At 35.7% G+C, this 15,212-nt stretch overlaps 1 protein-coding gene across 5 annotated transcripts; it reads left to right on the top strand.

Annotated features, from left to right (window-relative positions):
* The first annotated feature begins 312 nt into the window (after nucleotides 1-312).
* LOC140964134 (uncharacterized) lies at nucleotides 313-9,873 on the top strand. 5 transcript variants are annotated; one of them, XR_012172826.1, is made up of 6 exons: nucleotides 313-986; nucleotides 4,737-5,171; nucleotides 5,448-5,964; nucleotides 6,819-8,150; nucleotides 8,534-8,608; nucleotides 8,870-9,873. XR_012172826.1 is itself a non-coding variant. In XM_073423671.1 (4 exons), exons 1-4 carry the CDS (start codon nucleotides 404-406, stop codon nucleotides 7,891-7,893), a joined length of 2,610 nt encoding a protein of 869 aa, XP_073279772.1. In that variant the 5' UTR covers nucleotides 313-403; the 3' UTR covers nucleotides 7,894-9,049. The 5 variants fall into 5 exon arrangements, 2 of the variants coding, with proteins under 2 accessions (XP_073279772.1, XP_073279789.1); XR_012172829.1 differs by having other exon boundaries at nucleotides 9,512-9,873; XR_012172825.1 differs by having other exon boundaries at nucleotides 8,534-9,873.
* The last annotated feature ends 5,339 nt before the right edge of the window (nucleotides 9,874-15,212 follow it).

Consider the following 15,212-nt stretch of genomic DNA (forward strand, 5'->3'; position numbering starts at 1 on the left):
GATCATATTTGTTTTAAATTGTTAGTTTTATTTAGTTATCAAATATTTGATTTTTTAAAACTAAACAGTAATACCAGAAAAGTAAACTTAATTGAACTGAAATAAAATAATTTGATTTTTTGGATTAAACATTTGAAAAATGGAATCAAAATTTACCAAAACCAAATCCAAACTACGGGTAAACGGGTCAAAAGTAAAAAAGACTATAATTTAAGGCCAAAAAATTATTGCATGGCCCTTTTAATCTTAGTTATCTACTTTAAAGGCTTCTCTTTTAGAATTTCAAACAACCCCCTACTTATTTGAAATATCACTCTAATCCCCGATTGTTGCCGATAGTATCTTCCCAATTCTCTCGGACGTACCCTGAAATTAGGGTTCGCTTATTCGAGATTGCCGTCCAATGGCCGATCGAAGCATCAATAACAACAACTCCAGCAACCTGGTTGTGGCGGCAACGGCAGTCGCCAAGCAGCCGATATGGATGAAGCAAGCTGAGGAAGCCAAGCTGAAAAGCGAAGCAGAGAAGACCGCCGCCGCCAAAGCCGCATTTGAAGCCACCTTCAACAAATCCCAGACCCAACAACTTGAAGCCGCTTCCGCCGTGTTATCCTCCGAGGATTCTGATTCTGATGACGATAAATCATCGGAGAACACACGACCTGCGGGTCCCGTGGACCCTGCTAGGTGTATGGCGCAGGGTGCGGGCATTGCGGGCGGGACGGCGTGTGTGGGGGCGACGTTTGCTGTCGTCACAAAAGACAGTGATGGGAGGAATGTGACACGGGGAGGGGCTAACGTGGTGGTGAGGATTGCTCCGGGGATGGGGGTTGGGGGTTCGGACCAGAATGGGATAGTTAAGGATATGGGTGATGGGACGTATAGTGTGACATATGTTGTGCCTAAGAGAGGAAATTATATGGTGAATGTTGAGTGCAATGGGAAGCCAATTATGGGAAGTCCGTTCCCTGTTTTTTTCAGCACTGGTATGTGGTTTCCTCTTCTCTTTTTGCTTTTTGGATTTGGAAGTGCACATTTTTGTATGCGGTGGTAAAATTGGCACCAAGATTAGGAATCCTTTCGGCATCTGCTACTCTTATGCATGTATTTAAAGCTCTATCTTGCACTACTGTTCTGATTGAATAACGAAAGATAACCCTTGACGTAAATTTTGGAACCTTGAAGTAAAATTTGGAGCTTCAATGCTAGCCGACTTGTCTATATATATATGTGCTTAACTTCTTATCCACGTATTACTTTGTGTAATCATATTGATGTTTTAATGTGGCATTGTTTTTCTTATTGATCATGAAATATGATAAATCATTCTACAGAAAGGCGTCGAAGCTTTCAAAATTTTTATTTGAATGTATAGTAATGCTGTTAGTTTCTAAAACACTTTATGTTACAACTTGTACGTGTTGGAACCTCAGGTGGGGGTAAACACACTATTAATATATCAAGGAATGAATATAAGCCGTTTACGGGGTGAACCAAAAGGAAATTCAGCTTCCATAATTCAAACTGTTCAAAGAAAAAATCATTTTTTCCTTTGTTTTTCATTAAATTTTTCTAAGAGGATCCTAGTTTCAATTTTTTCCAAGGTTTTAGACAGAAAAGAAATAAGATTTTTATCTCTGGTAACTCTTGAGTGGACAAAATTCCAGTTCAACCCGTGGATCTGCTTTTGGATGTGTTTCAATGGGCTTTGTTGTCGTGTGCATATAAACAAAGCATGATTTGTGGTCTTCGATTTTTATTAATCTTGAATAATTTTGGTTGCTAAAATAACTATTATGAGTTTTTTTAACTTCTTGTTGTTTTATTTTGATCATAGTTGTCAAAAGCGCGAAGCACAAAAAAGCGCTCAATGTCTTGGGCCTTAAAGCGCAAAGAGAAGCGCACACTTTGCGGAAAAAAACGCAATAAACAAAATATTATCAAAAAATAAAAATAAAATAATAAGTCTTTGAAAATGTGATAGATAAAATATTAAATGTCATAATAATCTTCATTTTCTAAATCTATGTCATCAGCCTCATCGCTTGATTTGTATCAATCGATATCTTCTTCTTCAGTTTCATCATCAATGTTTATATCTTCTTCATCGACAAGACTAGTTCGAGTTGAAGATTGCTTTCTTTTTTGCTGAAGTGGATGATGATGCTCCTTTCGAAGTAGATGCATTTCGAGATCGAAAGTCATATGCACTTTCACCAACCCCAGCCGTTTGTGCTACATCACTCCAATGCAAATCATCATCTTCATAGACAAAATCGTTATCATAATTGTCTTTATCACCGTCACCCAACTTTCCCAACAACCATTCATTACTATAATCTATTTCTGACAAAGAAATATGATCAATCTTATCTCTCATGTCATATCTTCGCCTCAACGGTCTGTTGTATTTGATATATACCAAATCATTCAATCATTGTTGAGACAACCTATTTTTTTTAGAATGTATATTCCAAAAAATTAGAAAGTAAGAAGTTAGGTTCGTACTCCAATAATATAAAAGTTAATACGTATAAAAAACTTCACTTCTAACTTACTTGTTCAAATACTGTCCAATTACGTTCACAGCCTGAAGCAAAACATGTGAGGTACAAAATTTTCATTGCACATGTTTTTAATTCAGGTGTTGATGCACCATAAGAAGACCACCATTCGGCTTGAAAGTCGAAACAAAAAAAATATATAAGATCAAATTTCTTATCATCCAAAGTTTGTATCTATTTTGTTAGTAATATTTCATAAATAAATTGATATTGCACTAAATATTATTTATTTGGTGATTTTGAGCTATTTGTCTGTATGAGTTTACCAAAATGTCCTACTTTTTTGTATTTCTCCAATTGATTTGTGATCTCATCTTGTAATTCTTCACCTCGCACCAATCTAGCTATGCATTTGTACAGACATCCTCCAACACTTCTTCATCATTTTCTATGTCACGATTTGAGTAAAAAATCTCGGGATATAAGAAATATCCAGCCGCATGCAAAAAGTTTAATGGAGTTGAATGTTCCATGTTTTGTCGATGATTTCAAATATACCACGATACTTCTCTTCATTATTATTAAATGATAGAGCAATAGCTTCTTTGGCTCTGTCCATTGTCTCATAGATGTAACCCATAAGGGACCTTTTTCACATTCTACAAGCCGCAATACTTTCAGCAATGAGACGCCAACTTTTAATGCAAAAACTGCAATTTTTTAAAAAGAAGCCATCGATATAACTTCTGCTACACGTTTTCCAGCAGCCTCTTTAGAATATTGATATTTTACCCAAGAATCATATTTAACGGCATTGAAAGGAATTCCGGCATCATACATCCACGTAACAAATTTCTGAACATCATATTCTCTTAATTTCTTTTTATTTTCATCATATTGGCCTTTATTTTTCGTATGTGTTTTTTGACAATTTCTTCTACATCTTTCACAATATAAAGGTTAACCGTCAATGGGCNTTTTTTTTTTTTTTTTTTACACTTTTTACCCTGTACTGTAGAAGGGATACTTGAACTAGATATTGGTGGTTTCCCTTCAGTTTAGTTTGAATATCATCTTCTTCAAATCAACAATGTCATCTGAATGAGGAATATAATCCATTTCATTCTTCGAAGTGGACATTTTGGACAAGCTTTCACATTTCTATTACCCCAAACTAAATGTGGCTTGTGCCAATATATCTCACCATTTGTTATTTTACCACAAAACAACATATAATATTTTGATTTTTAGGATCCGGAAGTGTTTATTTCCAAGCAATATCCTTTCGATTTGATGGAATTGTTGTGTTTGACATGGTTAAATAACTAAAAAATAAATAACAATCACCTATTATTGAAAAAAAAACACAGTTTAATTTTTTTTACAGAAATTCCTAAAAGTAGGGTTAACCAATTTTGGGCATCAAAAGAGAAGGGGAACACGACAGAGACGGCAGTGCAGAGGCGAGGCAGTGAGTGGTGAGATTTGAGAAGCAAGACAACGATGGTTTAGATGGGCTGGGCTTAATTTTGTTTTTTAAAAATTGTTAGGGCCTTAGGCAGACTTAAAATCGTACTTTGAATTTTAAGTATGCAGAATTTAAAAAATAAATTGGTTGTACGGTTTCTATAAAACAGACGATCGCCTTTCGCTCCCAACCGAAGCGCAAAGAAGCGTGAGCTTCGTAGACCTCTTGCGCTTCTGAGTTCCCCGAAGCGCAGGCTTTGCTCCTCGCGTCGCTTTGCGCTTAAGCGACCAAGGCGACCGCTTTTGACTACTAACATTCCATTGATATTTCTTAGGGCTTCATGCTCTGTTGTGTTTTTCATACTTGTTGGGTTGATCATGGCTACCACCGGATGAGCATTTACAAGTTCTATATATATGGAATTTTGTGCTTCATGTGCTCCTCACTGACAATTCTAAGTAGTTCATTGACAATTGTAATTTATGGAGAAATGCTAGAAAATATATCAAGGATTAGTTGGTCAGTTTTTCGTTGGATTTAGCATATGCCATTTCATTCTCTTGAGCTCCAATTATGGATCATATATATTTTAAAGTTTAAATCAATCAAATTTTACTATTTCTGAATGAGGGAGCAACATTTCTTGATGGAATTGAATTACATCGTTTGTCCTAAATTCCTTCAGTGCATTTTTTGGTGGCTAGGAAGAAATTTTATCAATAACTACGTGGTACAAATCTGAACATCGCAGTTCTTTTATCCAGGGACACCCTCTGGAGGGCTTCTTGGGATGGCTCCAGCAGCTTCGTTTCCGAATTTAGTTAACCAGACCATGCCGAATATGCCAAATTATTCTGGTTCTGTATCTGGTGCTTTTCCTGGGTTGCTTGGCATGATTCCAGGTGTTGTTTCTGGGGCCTCTGGTGGAGCAATTTTACCCGGAATTGGGCAATCTCTTGGCGAAATTTGTCGAGAACATCTTAGTGGGCGGTGTGCGAAAACTGATTGCAAGTTTAGTCACCCCCCTCACAATCTGTTGATGACTGCACTAGCTGCAACCACTACCATGGGAACCCTTAGTCAAGTGCCAATGGCACCTTCTGCTGCTGCAATGGCTGCTGCTCAGGCAATTGTTGCCGCCCAGGCTCTTCAAGCCCATGCTGCGCAGGTCCAAGCTAATTCCTCAAAAGACTCCTCTGGTAAGAATTTCACTCTCCAAGCTCAACCAATATAGTCTTGTCCAAAAGTTTTGAGTTCCTATGAATAATTGTTAAATAACATAAAATCAGGGACTTGCTTGATTTTTTATTTATGTTTTTGTTAATGCTATCTATTTTGATTTCTCTCATTTTTTACGGTTTCAATTTTGCTATGCCGTCGATAGTTTTTGTCATTAGATTTGTTAACTTGTCTTGTCAATACTGATTCTGAAGAATTTTGATAATTTGTACTTATTTATTCTGTTAATCTATCAGGATCAGCTGATAAAAAAGGAAAGGCTGATTCCCTTAAAAAAACTGTGCAAATTAGCAATCTCAGCCCACTTCTGACTGTGGATCAGTTAAAACAGCTCTTTGGCTTTGGTGGCACAGTTGTTGAATGCAATATCACTGATTCAAAACATTTCGCTTACATTGAATACTCAAAACCTGAAGAAGCTACAGCTGCCTTGGCATTGAATAATATGGATGTTGGGGGTCGTCCTCTGAATGTCGAAATGGCTAAATCACTTCCGCCGAAGCCTGTTTTGAATTCACCACTGGCTTCATCTTCTCTGCCTTTGGTGATGCAGCAAGCTGTTGCAATGCAACAAATGCAATTTCAGCAGGCTCTGTTGATGCAGCAAGCACTTACAGCACAACAGGCTGCTAACAGAGCTGCAACCATGAAGTCTGCAACTGACTTAGCTGCCGCCAGGGCTGCAGAAATAACTAAAAAGATGCAAGCAGATGGACTGGTTATTGAAGAAAAGGATTCTGATAAAAAATCAAGGTATGTTACTTTTGATCTCAGTCGCCTTTGATTGGTTACTGTCAGGAAAGTTTGCTATCAATAAATTTGGAGGAGCCTTGGAGTAGAAGTTTTTAAGATGCAATTTTATTTGTGAAATAAAAATGGTTTTGAAACTGAAATGGGGATCCAAAATATTCTCGAAATCACCGCTATGCATATTATGGGAGTCAATGCAGTTGTATGTACTGTATTATTGACATTCTAATGACAGTGGCCTGGAATATGTTTCCTGTATGGTTTTTATTACAGTTGAAAAGCAGTTGGTTAGTTTGCTCCTGTCATAACAATAATTTGAAGACTTTACACTTAGTTTTAACTTTATAAAAAAATCGCTCGAGTTCTGTTGAGTACAGGTATGCATCGGCATCACACATGCTAATTTTTTAGTCTTACCCGGATTAAATTCAGTAACTACCCCTCAGTTGCTCTTATGGCATGTTTTTCTCATGCTGCTGGTTTTAAATAGATCTTTGAGCTGTATCCTATATAATGATACCCATAAGGAAGAACTAATATTTTGTTTTCTAAAATGTCATAGGCTTCTTTTTATATCTTTTACTATTGTACTGAATTTACTGATACAGTTAAAAAACATGAGTTATTTTTGGTTACGATCTTCTCTTTACCACAGTTCATTAACTGCATGTTTTTCCCTGACTTGGGATTTATTTATCTTATATGTTAAGTTTTTTTCCTTGGAAATTAGCAGTTTGTAGATAATTTAGATATGCTCTATGTATGATATATATCATATATATTATACAGTCATTCTTTATTTCTCAAGGAAAAAACATTGAATTTTTAGTTACTTCACTTATTGACGTCTGTATCAGGTCACCTTCTGCTACTCGAACCAAGTCAAGATCTAGGTCCAAGTCAGCATCTCCTGTGAATTACCGGTCGAGGAGGAGGTCTCGCTCATTCTCGCCTCCAACTCGCCGAGCTCGTGGTTACAGATCCAGATCACCTAGGAGATTTCGCCATTACGTGAGCAATGAAAAAGAACGAAGATATTTCAGGGATAGTAGGGATCGCAGTGATAGAGGTAGAAGAAGGGACTCGGATAGGTTGCGTGATAGCCGTTCACCTGTTTCAAGGAGAAACAGGAGCAGAACTGTGAGCCCTCAAACTAGGAGTTCTCATCGATTTGATTCAAGTTCGCCAAAGGGTCGCCGAATTAATCCAAAAGAGAGAACAACAAAGTCATCCCATCATTATTCAAGATCTCCTCGGCATCATAGGATCAGGTCTTCATCTTCAGGGGATGATGAAATTAGATCAAAACAGAGAAGGCGCTCTAGGTCGGGGTCTCTTGAAGTTAAGCATCACTCTAGTGATAAAAAAGACGGAAGAAGAGCAGAAAAGTCTAAATATCGAAGTCAAAGACGCTCCAGATCAACCTCAGTAGATGATCGAACTCATGGACGCAGATCTTCTCCGAGAGTTCCGGAAGAAAGCAGATCGAAACGCAGAAGGAGCTCGAGGTCCAGATCCCAGGAAGATAAGCGTCGGCCAAGTGAAATATCGGAAGGGGCCAGAGAAGAGAAATCAAAACACCAGGATAGAATGCATTCCAGATCAAGATCTACTGAAGGAAAGCAACATAAAGGCAATAAGTGTTCAGATCACCACAAGTCCAAACACAGAAAGCACTCGGGGTCTATCTCAGAAGAAAATAATCATAAATTAAGTGATACTGATCCTATGGAACATGAAGATAAAGTTATTAAAAATAAGAATGAAATATCAATCACACATGGTGATGTCTCTGTGGACAGGCTGGATGAATTGATGTATACAGAGGAGGACAAAGTTGGAAGTGAAGTAGTCTCGCAGAATATTTTTGAAAGAGATGAGGCTGATGATCAAAGAAGTGGTCATCAGCAAAGTCATGTTGAGGAACATTAGGCTAGAAGGACTGCTTTCAAGAGGTGTATGGGTTGATAACCAACATGTGATTAACTGGGAGAAAGGCTCCTTTAAGAACTCGGGCCTTCTTATTTGATGGTCAATACAATTAGGTGGTTTATCTCTTGAAGTGATGAATGTGCTCTTTGTTTCTTTTGCAGGGCTGAGGTTGAATAGATTAACGATGCAGTCTGGAGACTTGCTTGCTCTTTTTAAAACGCTTCAAGAAGTGTGTTTCGCTGATCCAATCATGAAATGTATTTTCCAAACTACTTGATATTAATGGTTGTGTTAGTATATTCAAGAATTGATGTTGGTTAAGTGTGATTCCTTTACCTTCTTGTAAAATTTCATCCACCATACATCAAACTTATATCACATTTTCTTTTTATATCCTTTTTAATTTTATTTTTTATAGGAAATCATTAAATTTGAATTTAATGAATATCCTAGCAAACTAAGTTCAATTTTATGAGTTAACCCTGGATTCAGCAACGTGGCCTTGTGTCCTTTCCTTGCTGAACAGCTGATTGACTAGTACTGTTGGATTGATGATTTTGTCTGATATGGTTGATATAAATCTTCATTTTAATATAAATTTATTGGTTTGGTGGGCCTGTTACAACACATGAAGATGCAGGTATTTGGACAGCTGCTTCTTGTTGCTCAATCAGTTGATTTGGATCTGCTGAATTTCTCTGATTGTAACTGAAAGGTATGCAACAACCGCATTTGCCGATGTAGCAGAAGGTTCATTGTTGCGTGTGTAGTATGCTCCATGATTTGGGAGTATTAGCTACAATTGTTGCATTAGGATATGTATAAACAATAATATTTTGTTGATAATTGTACTGTATTTTCTATTTCCTTTTCCTCGTCTTTATGTTTATCTTTTCTCTTTCTCCCATTTTCCTTTTTCTTTCCTTTTTTTCCTTTTCTTTCCATACCCTTTTTTACTTCCTCTTCCTGTTGAAAGTTGTTTGGTCAAGGTACTCTTAAGGCAGATATCAAGTCAGATGTGGCGGGTGGGTTGATTAATTTGTTGTTCAGTCATTTATTCTTTTTTAACAGGTATTTCCTTCATTTTATTTCATTTTAACACTACTTTTCATTTATATTGGAAAACAAAGATAATTAGGGAGGACATCCTCTCTCATTTTCGCTTGTGCTGCTCATTATTCAATATGTTTACGGATTATCTCTGGTGAATGTGTTTTACTTAATTATCCCCATTTTAGGTGTTGGATTCTATCTATTTGTTTAACATAGTTATTTTTGTAAGGATACACAAAGTGTCCAGTGTAATTACCCCTCGCGACGCCTGTAACATCCCAAGCACTTGCCCAAGCACTTGCACGTTAGTTGCACATGTTTCTGTGTGGTTTGTTAATGTAATCTTGCTTCTTAATATAATATATTAAAAGATCCCATCGTTTCTGTTAATTCACCCTTTGAATGAGTACTTAACTAATCTCCATTTTTTCTCCCCCCGACCAGGGCATGGTGCTTTACTTTAATAACATTTTCGTGCTCTCGTTGTTTTGCTATTCACTTCCCATCTCTCTCTTTCCTCCCTGGTTTTTTTTTCCCTTTTTTGCCTTTTTTTGGTTGTCTTTAGTTCGTGCAAGGATGTTTGTGATGGAGAGGATGACCCAATCAACAACCAATGAGGTTATTGCATCATCTTCATGGGTAAATAGAGAATCTTATTCCAATAGTAGCTGTTTTATGTCCCAGTGCCCGTGCCAAGTTGATTTCTTTCTATTGTTAAGGTTGAACCTTATGAACTGTAATATAATGGTGTTGATCTGTGAATTTATGGTTGTAAGGTTTTAGCGTAAACTTTGGAGTCATGAATTGAGATAATAACAAATGCATGGTTGGGTTGATGTTTACCAACGATGTGTACATGATAACCCGTCTTGCTTAAAATGTACCTAAGAAATCGCCTTGAAAGTGTATGAAAGGAAGGTTTGTTTAGCTTGTTTGTTCACGGAGTCATCCGGAAAATTTTGCAATCATCACACTTTGTGCTCTATTTCATCTACTTAAGTAAGCTTCTGCCCAACAAATCGTTGTGCTATACGAGGATGAATTTTGCAGCGTTTGCTCTCGTTCCTGGGTTCGCCTTGAGGGTTGGAATTTGCTTCCTTGTCGGCTAGCACCCGGTACATATTGAGATTACATTTTTCCTTTTTCTGTTGGGTTGAGGTTGGGGAAAGTGGAAGATATCCGTCCATAATTTTTCATTTCGAAAATCCAGGATTTAAATTGATTTCCTCAGATGAATCCTCCCAGTTTACTATATATGTTTTCCAATTATATTCTTTCGGTTGAGATTTGGTTATTTGCTCCGGCCATCTGTTTTCTCGGAAGCAGTCGTTCGCCCGCTACCGGGTTTCGACCAAACATCAATGGTTGAAGAATGGCCGAAATAACCCATAGTGAGCGAGTGACTTTCCACATGAATAAAACATAAATGACGGGGCATGGATGTAAGAGATGAGTGCATTCAGTTTATCTATTTTTCCGTGCTTCTTGAATTCATACTACACAATTCTCTCTCCCAAATGTTCCTGAAGCATAAAACATGAACCAGACACTGCCTTTTCGTGTTTTTGTTTCTTGTGTCCATAAAAAGATAAAAAAGCGTATTAAATGTTATTATAAAATACAAATATAAATTATGCTTTATTGTTTTTTTTTCCTCAACACTTGGTGAAAAATGTATTTCTGTATTTAAAAGCCGCATAAATAATTGTTATAATCATCGTGGTCTTTATAGTATTATTACAACATAAAGTAATTTTCTCATCTCTTGATTGGACAGATAAGCATATAATACCTTGGAACGTCTTATATAAAATAACTAATATTTCATAATCTTGTGTTTTTTAAAAATGGAAAAGAGGAAATTAAAATGAGGCACATTCTAAAAAAAACACATGTGAGTTGAAAATGCTTATAATTTTATATAGGTGGGCTTTATAGGAAAAAACATTATATCACAAGGATAAATATTACCTCTCTTGAAAATGGAGTCATATTGTGTGATTTAGCTTTCATTTATTTATAATATCACAAAAATTCTTGTGAGGGGATCTCACGGATCAATTTCGTGGGTCGAATCTCTTATTTGGGTCATCCATGAAAAAGTATTATTTTTTATGTTAAGAGTATTACTTTTTATTGTGAATATCAGTAGGATTGACTCGTCTCACAGATAAAAATTCGTGAGACCGTCTCACATGAGACTTACTCTTATAATATATCATAATGTATTTATGAAAACGTACAAGATACTTGCAAGTCTTTTCGATAAATTTTCAAAAAAGTTCTCAAATCTATATTTAAAAAAATAGATTTTAGATTTTTTCTCTACAAAAATTAAGATCATAATAACTTATTTTGAAGAAGAACAATATCCTGCCCAATGTGTTACTATTTTTCAATATACTTTCACTCGCAATATTTTTCTTTCTCGTTAACTATATTTGTTCTTTTCCCTTTCATTTTTTTTCTCTTATGTAAGAGTTTATAGGTTATTAAAATATTTAATAAGATACAACTAAAAATATATAAAACATCTACGGATTTTTGGCAATGGATGCAACATCGGAAATATTTTAATTTCCTCGAAACGATTTTAAAATCGTAAAATTTCACCATTTTTTTATAGTTAAAAAATCCAGAAGAAACATATTTTATTTCATTAAATTATTCAATCCTTTGGCAATGGATTCTGTCACGAGGTCTTTGTTTTATTCAATCCAACTTCAAATCTTCGTTCTCGAAGATTTAGTGGTTGGAGAATAAATAAAATTTTTGAGCGACAAAACCAAAGTATGACATCTTTTTTCAATTTTTGATTTAATAATATTTAAAAATCGTGCATTGTTTTAAGCCATCATTATAAAATCCAGTCTCCAAAGAAAAATAAATAAATTCAAAGAATTCAAAAGGTAAGAAATCTACAACTATAAGAAATTTTGTGTTCGAGATCTTCCAAAACATCGATATTAACTCCACGTTAGTATTAAATTCTTAATTCATAACTATTTGGTCACTGACAAAATAGTTTTGTGAAACCATCTCCCTTGTTATTATCATCATTATGTTATACACAAAAACTCTTGTAAGACGGTCTCACAGAACAATTTCGTGGGTCGAATATCTTATTTGGGTCATCCATGAAAAAATATTACTTTTTATGTTAAGAGATTTATTTTTTATTGTGAATATCGGTAGTGTTGATCCGTCTCACAGATAAAAATTCGTGAGACCGTCTCACAAGAGACTTACTCATTTTTTAATAGTTGGACACTTTTTTTATTAGTAATATCGAAAAAAAAATTACACGAACTTTTACAAGTTACTAAAGGAGATTAATCTTGATTGATTTCTCCCACTATTAGACACCATAGTTTGTCAAAGGCTCAAGTTTAGAGCAACAATAATTGCAATGACTTGAAGGTATTAAAGAATTAGCATTATTAATTGAGCACTAATACATGCCATATTTTTCTGTAGGTGTGAAACGTGATGAAATAAACTTAAATTAATATATAATATTAATAGTTAGCTGTAGTACAATATAAACTTATAAAATAAGACTCCAACATCATGTTTATTTAAATTGTCTTTTGAAACAGGTGGAAGGTTTAAACTAATAAAATAATACTCTAACTTCAGTGATTCGTTTAAATTGTCTTTTGAAACGCATTGAAGGTTAGGTAGGGCATTTTTTCCCTCATATCAAACAAGTATGACAAGAGGTTGTTTATTCTTTAATAAATATTATATAAATGATGTCACTCAAATATTTTAAATCTTATCGTATTTTGATCCAAACAGTACAATTCGAGTAGTTTCACAGTAAATATAATCAAACATTATCTATTGATTTTTTTAATAGGACAATTATTTCTCAAAAAAGTATTGGTGAAACATAGGTACTCCGATAAGATCCTCGTTCATCCTTGGACTCGAGCGTGGGAGTTTCATTGAGGCAAGGCCAGCCCAGAACTGGTCCCGGGAGTCTTTGGGTGGGAGTTAGCCCCGATAATGTCAACGCTTACCCGAGATCACAATGGATATCTTGGTCACATAGTCACCTGAAAAATCCGGGTAAGAAAGAGTACTTTGTTCCTATCAACTCGGGCTTTCACGAGCCTGGATAGCTTATCAGATTGTTACAGGTCCGCAAAAGCTCGGATCCATATCCAAGCTCAGGAAATGTAAGAGGAATAAGTCAAATGATCGTGAACTTTGTCCACCGAAAATCTAGGGATCCTTTCTTACCCCACGTTTATAGATTGTGCAGAAATCATAACATGTGCCACATTCCCATACCGTGGCCATTACCCAAGCATCTCAGGATGATTCACGATCTCAACACCCTATAAATACCATATAACATAGGTAAAATAAAAAAATAAATTCATAATCATTGGCTCTCATTATATTTTCATTTATATTGCATTCTATTTCCTTTGTGTATTCACTTTACTGACTTGAGCGTCATAGTGGGTACGCCAAAAAACCTTCCGAAGCCGTACTAATTTTCTTGTTCTCTGGTGTCCAGGCTATATAGACAAGGTTCGTCTCTCTCGGTCATCACTGATTATAAGAAAGGACAACCCGAATAAAAAAATGATGGAAATACTGACTCGGACGAGCACTTGGCCTGGTTCAAGAACGTAGCCATGTTGCATTGTTACAAAGATAAAATTAAATGCAAGGATTTTCTCACCTCTCTGGTGGACTGGGCCTAGCTCTGGTTTGAGAAGCTCGAGCCTGGGAGCATCCGTTCTTTTGAGGACTTCAGGTGCATTTTCTTACACCACTTCAGCAACAACATGAGATACAAGAAAACTGCTTTCAGTCTGTGTGAAGAAAAGCAGACCGGGAATGAATCCTTGAGGGCATACATCTACCAATTTTTGATAAAGCCTCTCTAGAAGTACTATCTTGTGCTCCATAGATCAAGACTACGGTTGTAATGCACGGTCACTCATACAAATGATTAATGATGCGTTTATGTCATTTATTATGTGGTTATTTGGCTCATTATGTTTCACGTATTGATTGAAGTATCGATAATGAGATTGAATATGGTGACTAGATTGAATAGTGACAATAAGATGTGAATGAAATTGTGTCATGAACATTGATATTGAAATGCACGAAACGAGAATGAAAACTATGATACTTCTTACGGTTTTTAGCATAAGTATTTGAATATGAATCATATTGACATAAAGCCAATTTCATTAGAAATCCAATAAGTAGTACTACAACTTTTATGTTTTAAATTTTGTCCAAATCCATTGGAAAACAAGGCCGAAATCGTCTCGAAGTGTGTAGTGTATATCGTCGTTCTTGTATTGACACATGTTGGGAGAATTAACATACCTTTTTACTCAGACCTTCAAATGACATGAAACTAATAGGAGATGCAAGCCAAGACATAGGGCCACAACTTTCATGTTTAACACTTTTTCAAATTATGAAAGAAAAAGACGTTTCTGGAGCGATCTTTGATGAAACTGTGTGTAGGGATAGAAAGTGTGGCACCCGAGTGATAAGATATTACCGTCCGAGCGCCCCTGTACCACAAATGCATTACGTTTACAGAAAGTTCTGCGCCCGAGCGGTAGAATATTACTGCCCGAGCACCGCTGAGTATATGAAGGATAAGTTTCGAATTTTATAGGCATCTTCAACACTTCTTCCATTTCACTTCACAGCAAAAACTTGAGAGAAAACAAAGACTCTTCCTCCAAATGGTCTTTTCTTCTTCTTCTTCTTCCTCATCTTGAAGCTAGAATTTCATTCTCCATAACAAGAATATCCTAGGGTGGTAAGTATTCAGCTCTTTCATGGTTGTTTCACCTAGTATAGACATAGCGATTGGCTTATTGATGTATTTCACAATATAAAAGCGAGAAACATCGTTTCAAACCAGTATTCTTACGTTTGGAATGTAAGTTGACATGTTCTTGAAGTAATACATAAGTAATATTATGTATTTCAAATGCTTCCAATTGATTATTGTTATATGTATATTGTTAGTATGTTTATTGATGAAAACATAACACCATATTCCATTGTTATGTATTAAATATGAAAGAAATTCATGAATATTGAAGATAGATGCTATGTCATGAACATGAACATGAAAGAAAAGAAAAATGACTGATTTTTATATGAGATATGAGCTTGTTGACACCATAAATGGTTTTAAGTCCAAAAAACCTATTGGTCAATATATTTTCATGAGACGTGGAGTTGTCACAGGGCACCCTGACGTCCAACAC

The sequence above is a fragment of the Primulina huaijiensis genome, chromosome 2 (genome assembly GCF_012295235.1).
Source record: "Primulina huaijiensis isolate GDHJ02 chromosome 2, ASM1229523v2, whole genome shotgun sequence".
Classification (NCBI taxonomy): domain Eukaryota; kingdom Viridiplantae; phylum Streptophyta; class Magnoliopsida; order Lamiales; family Gesneriaceae; genus Primulina; species Primulina huaijiensis.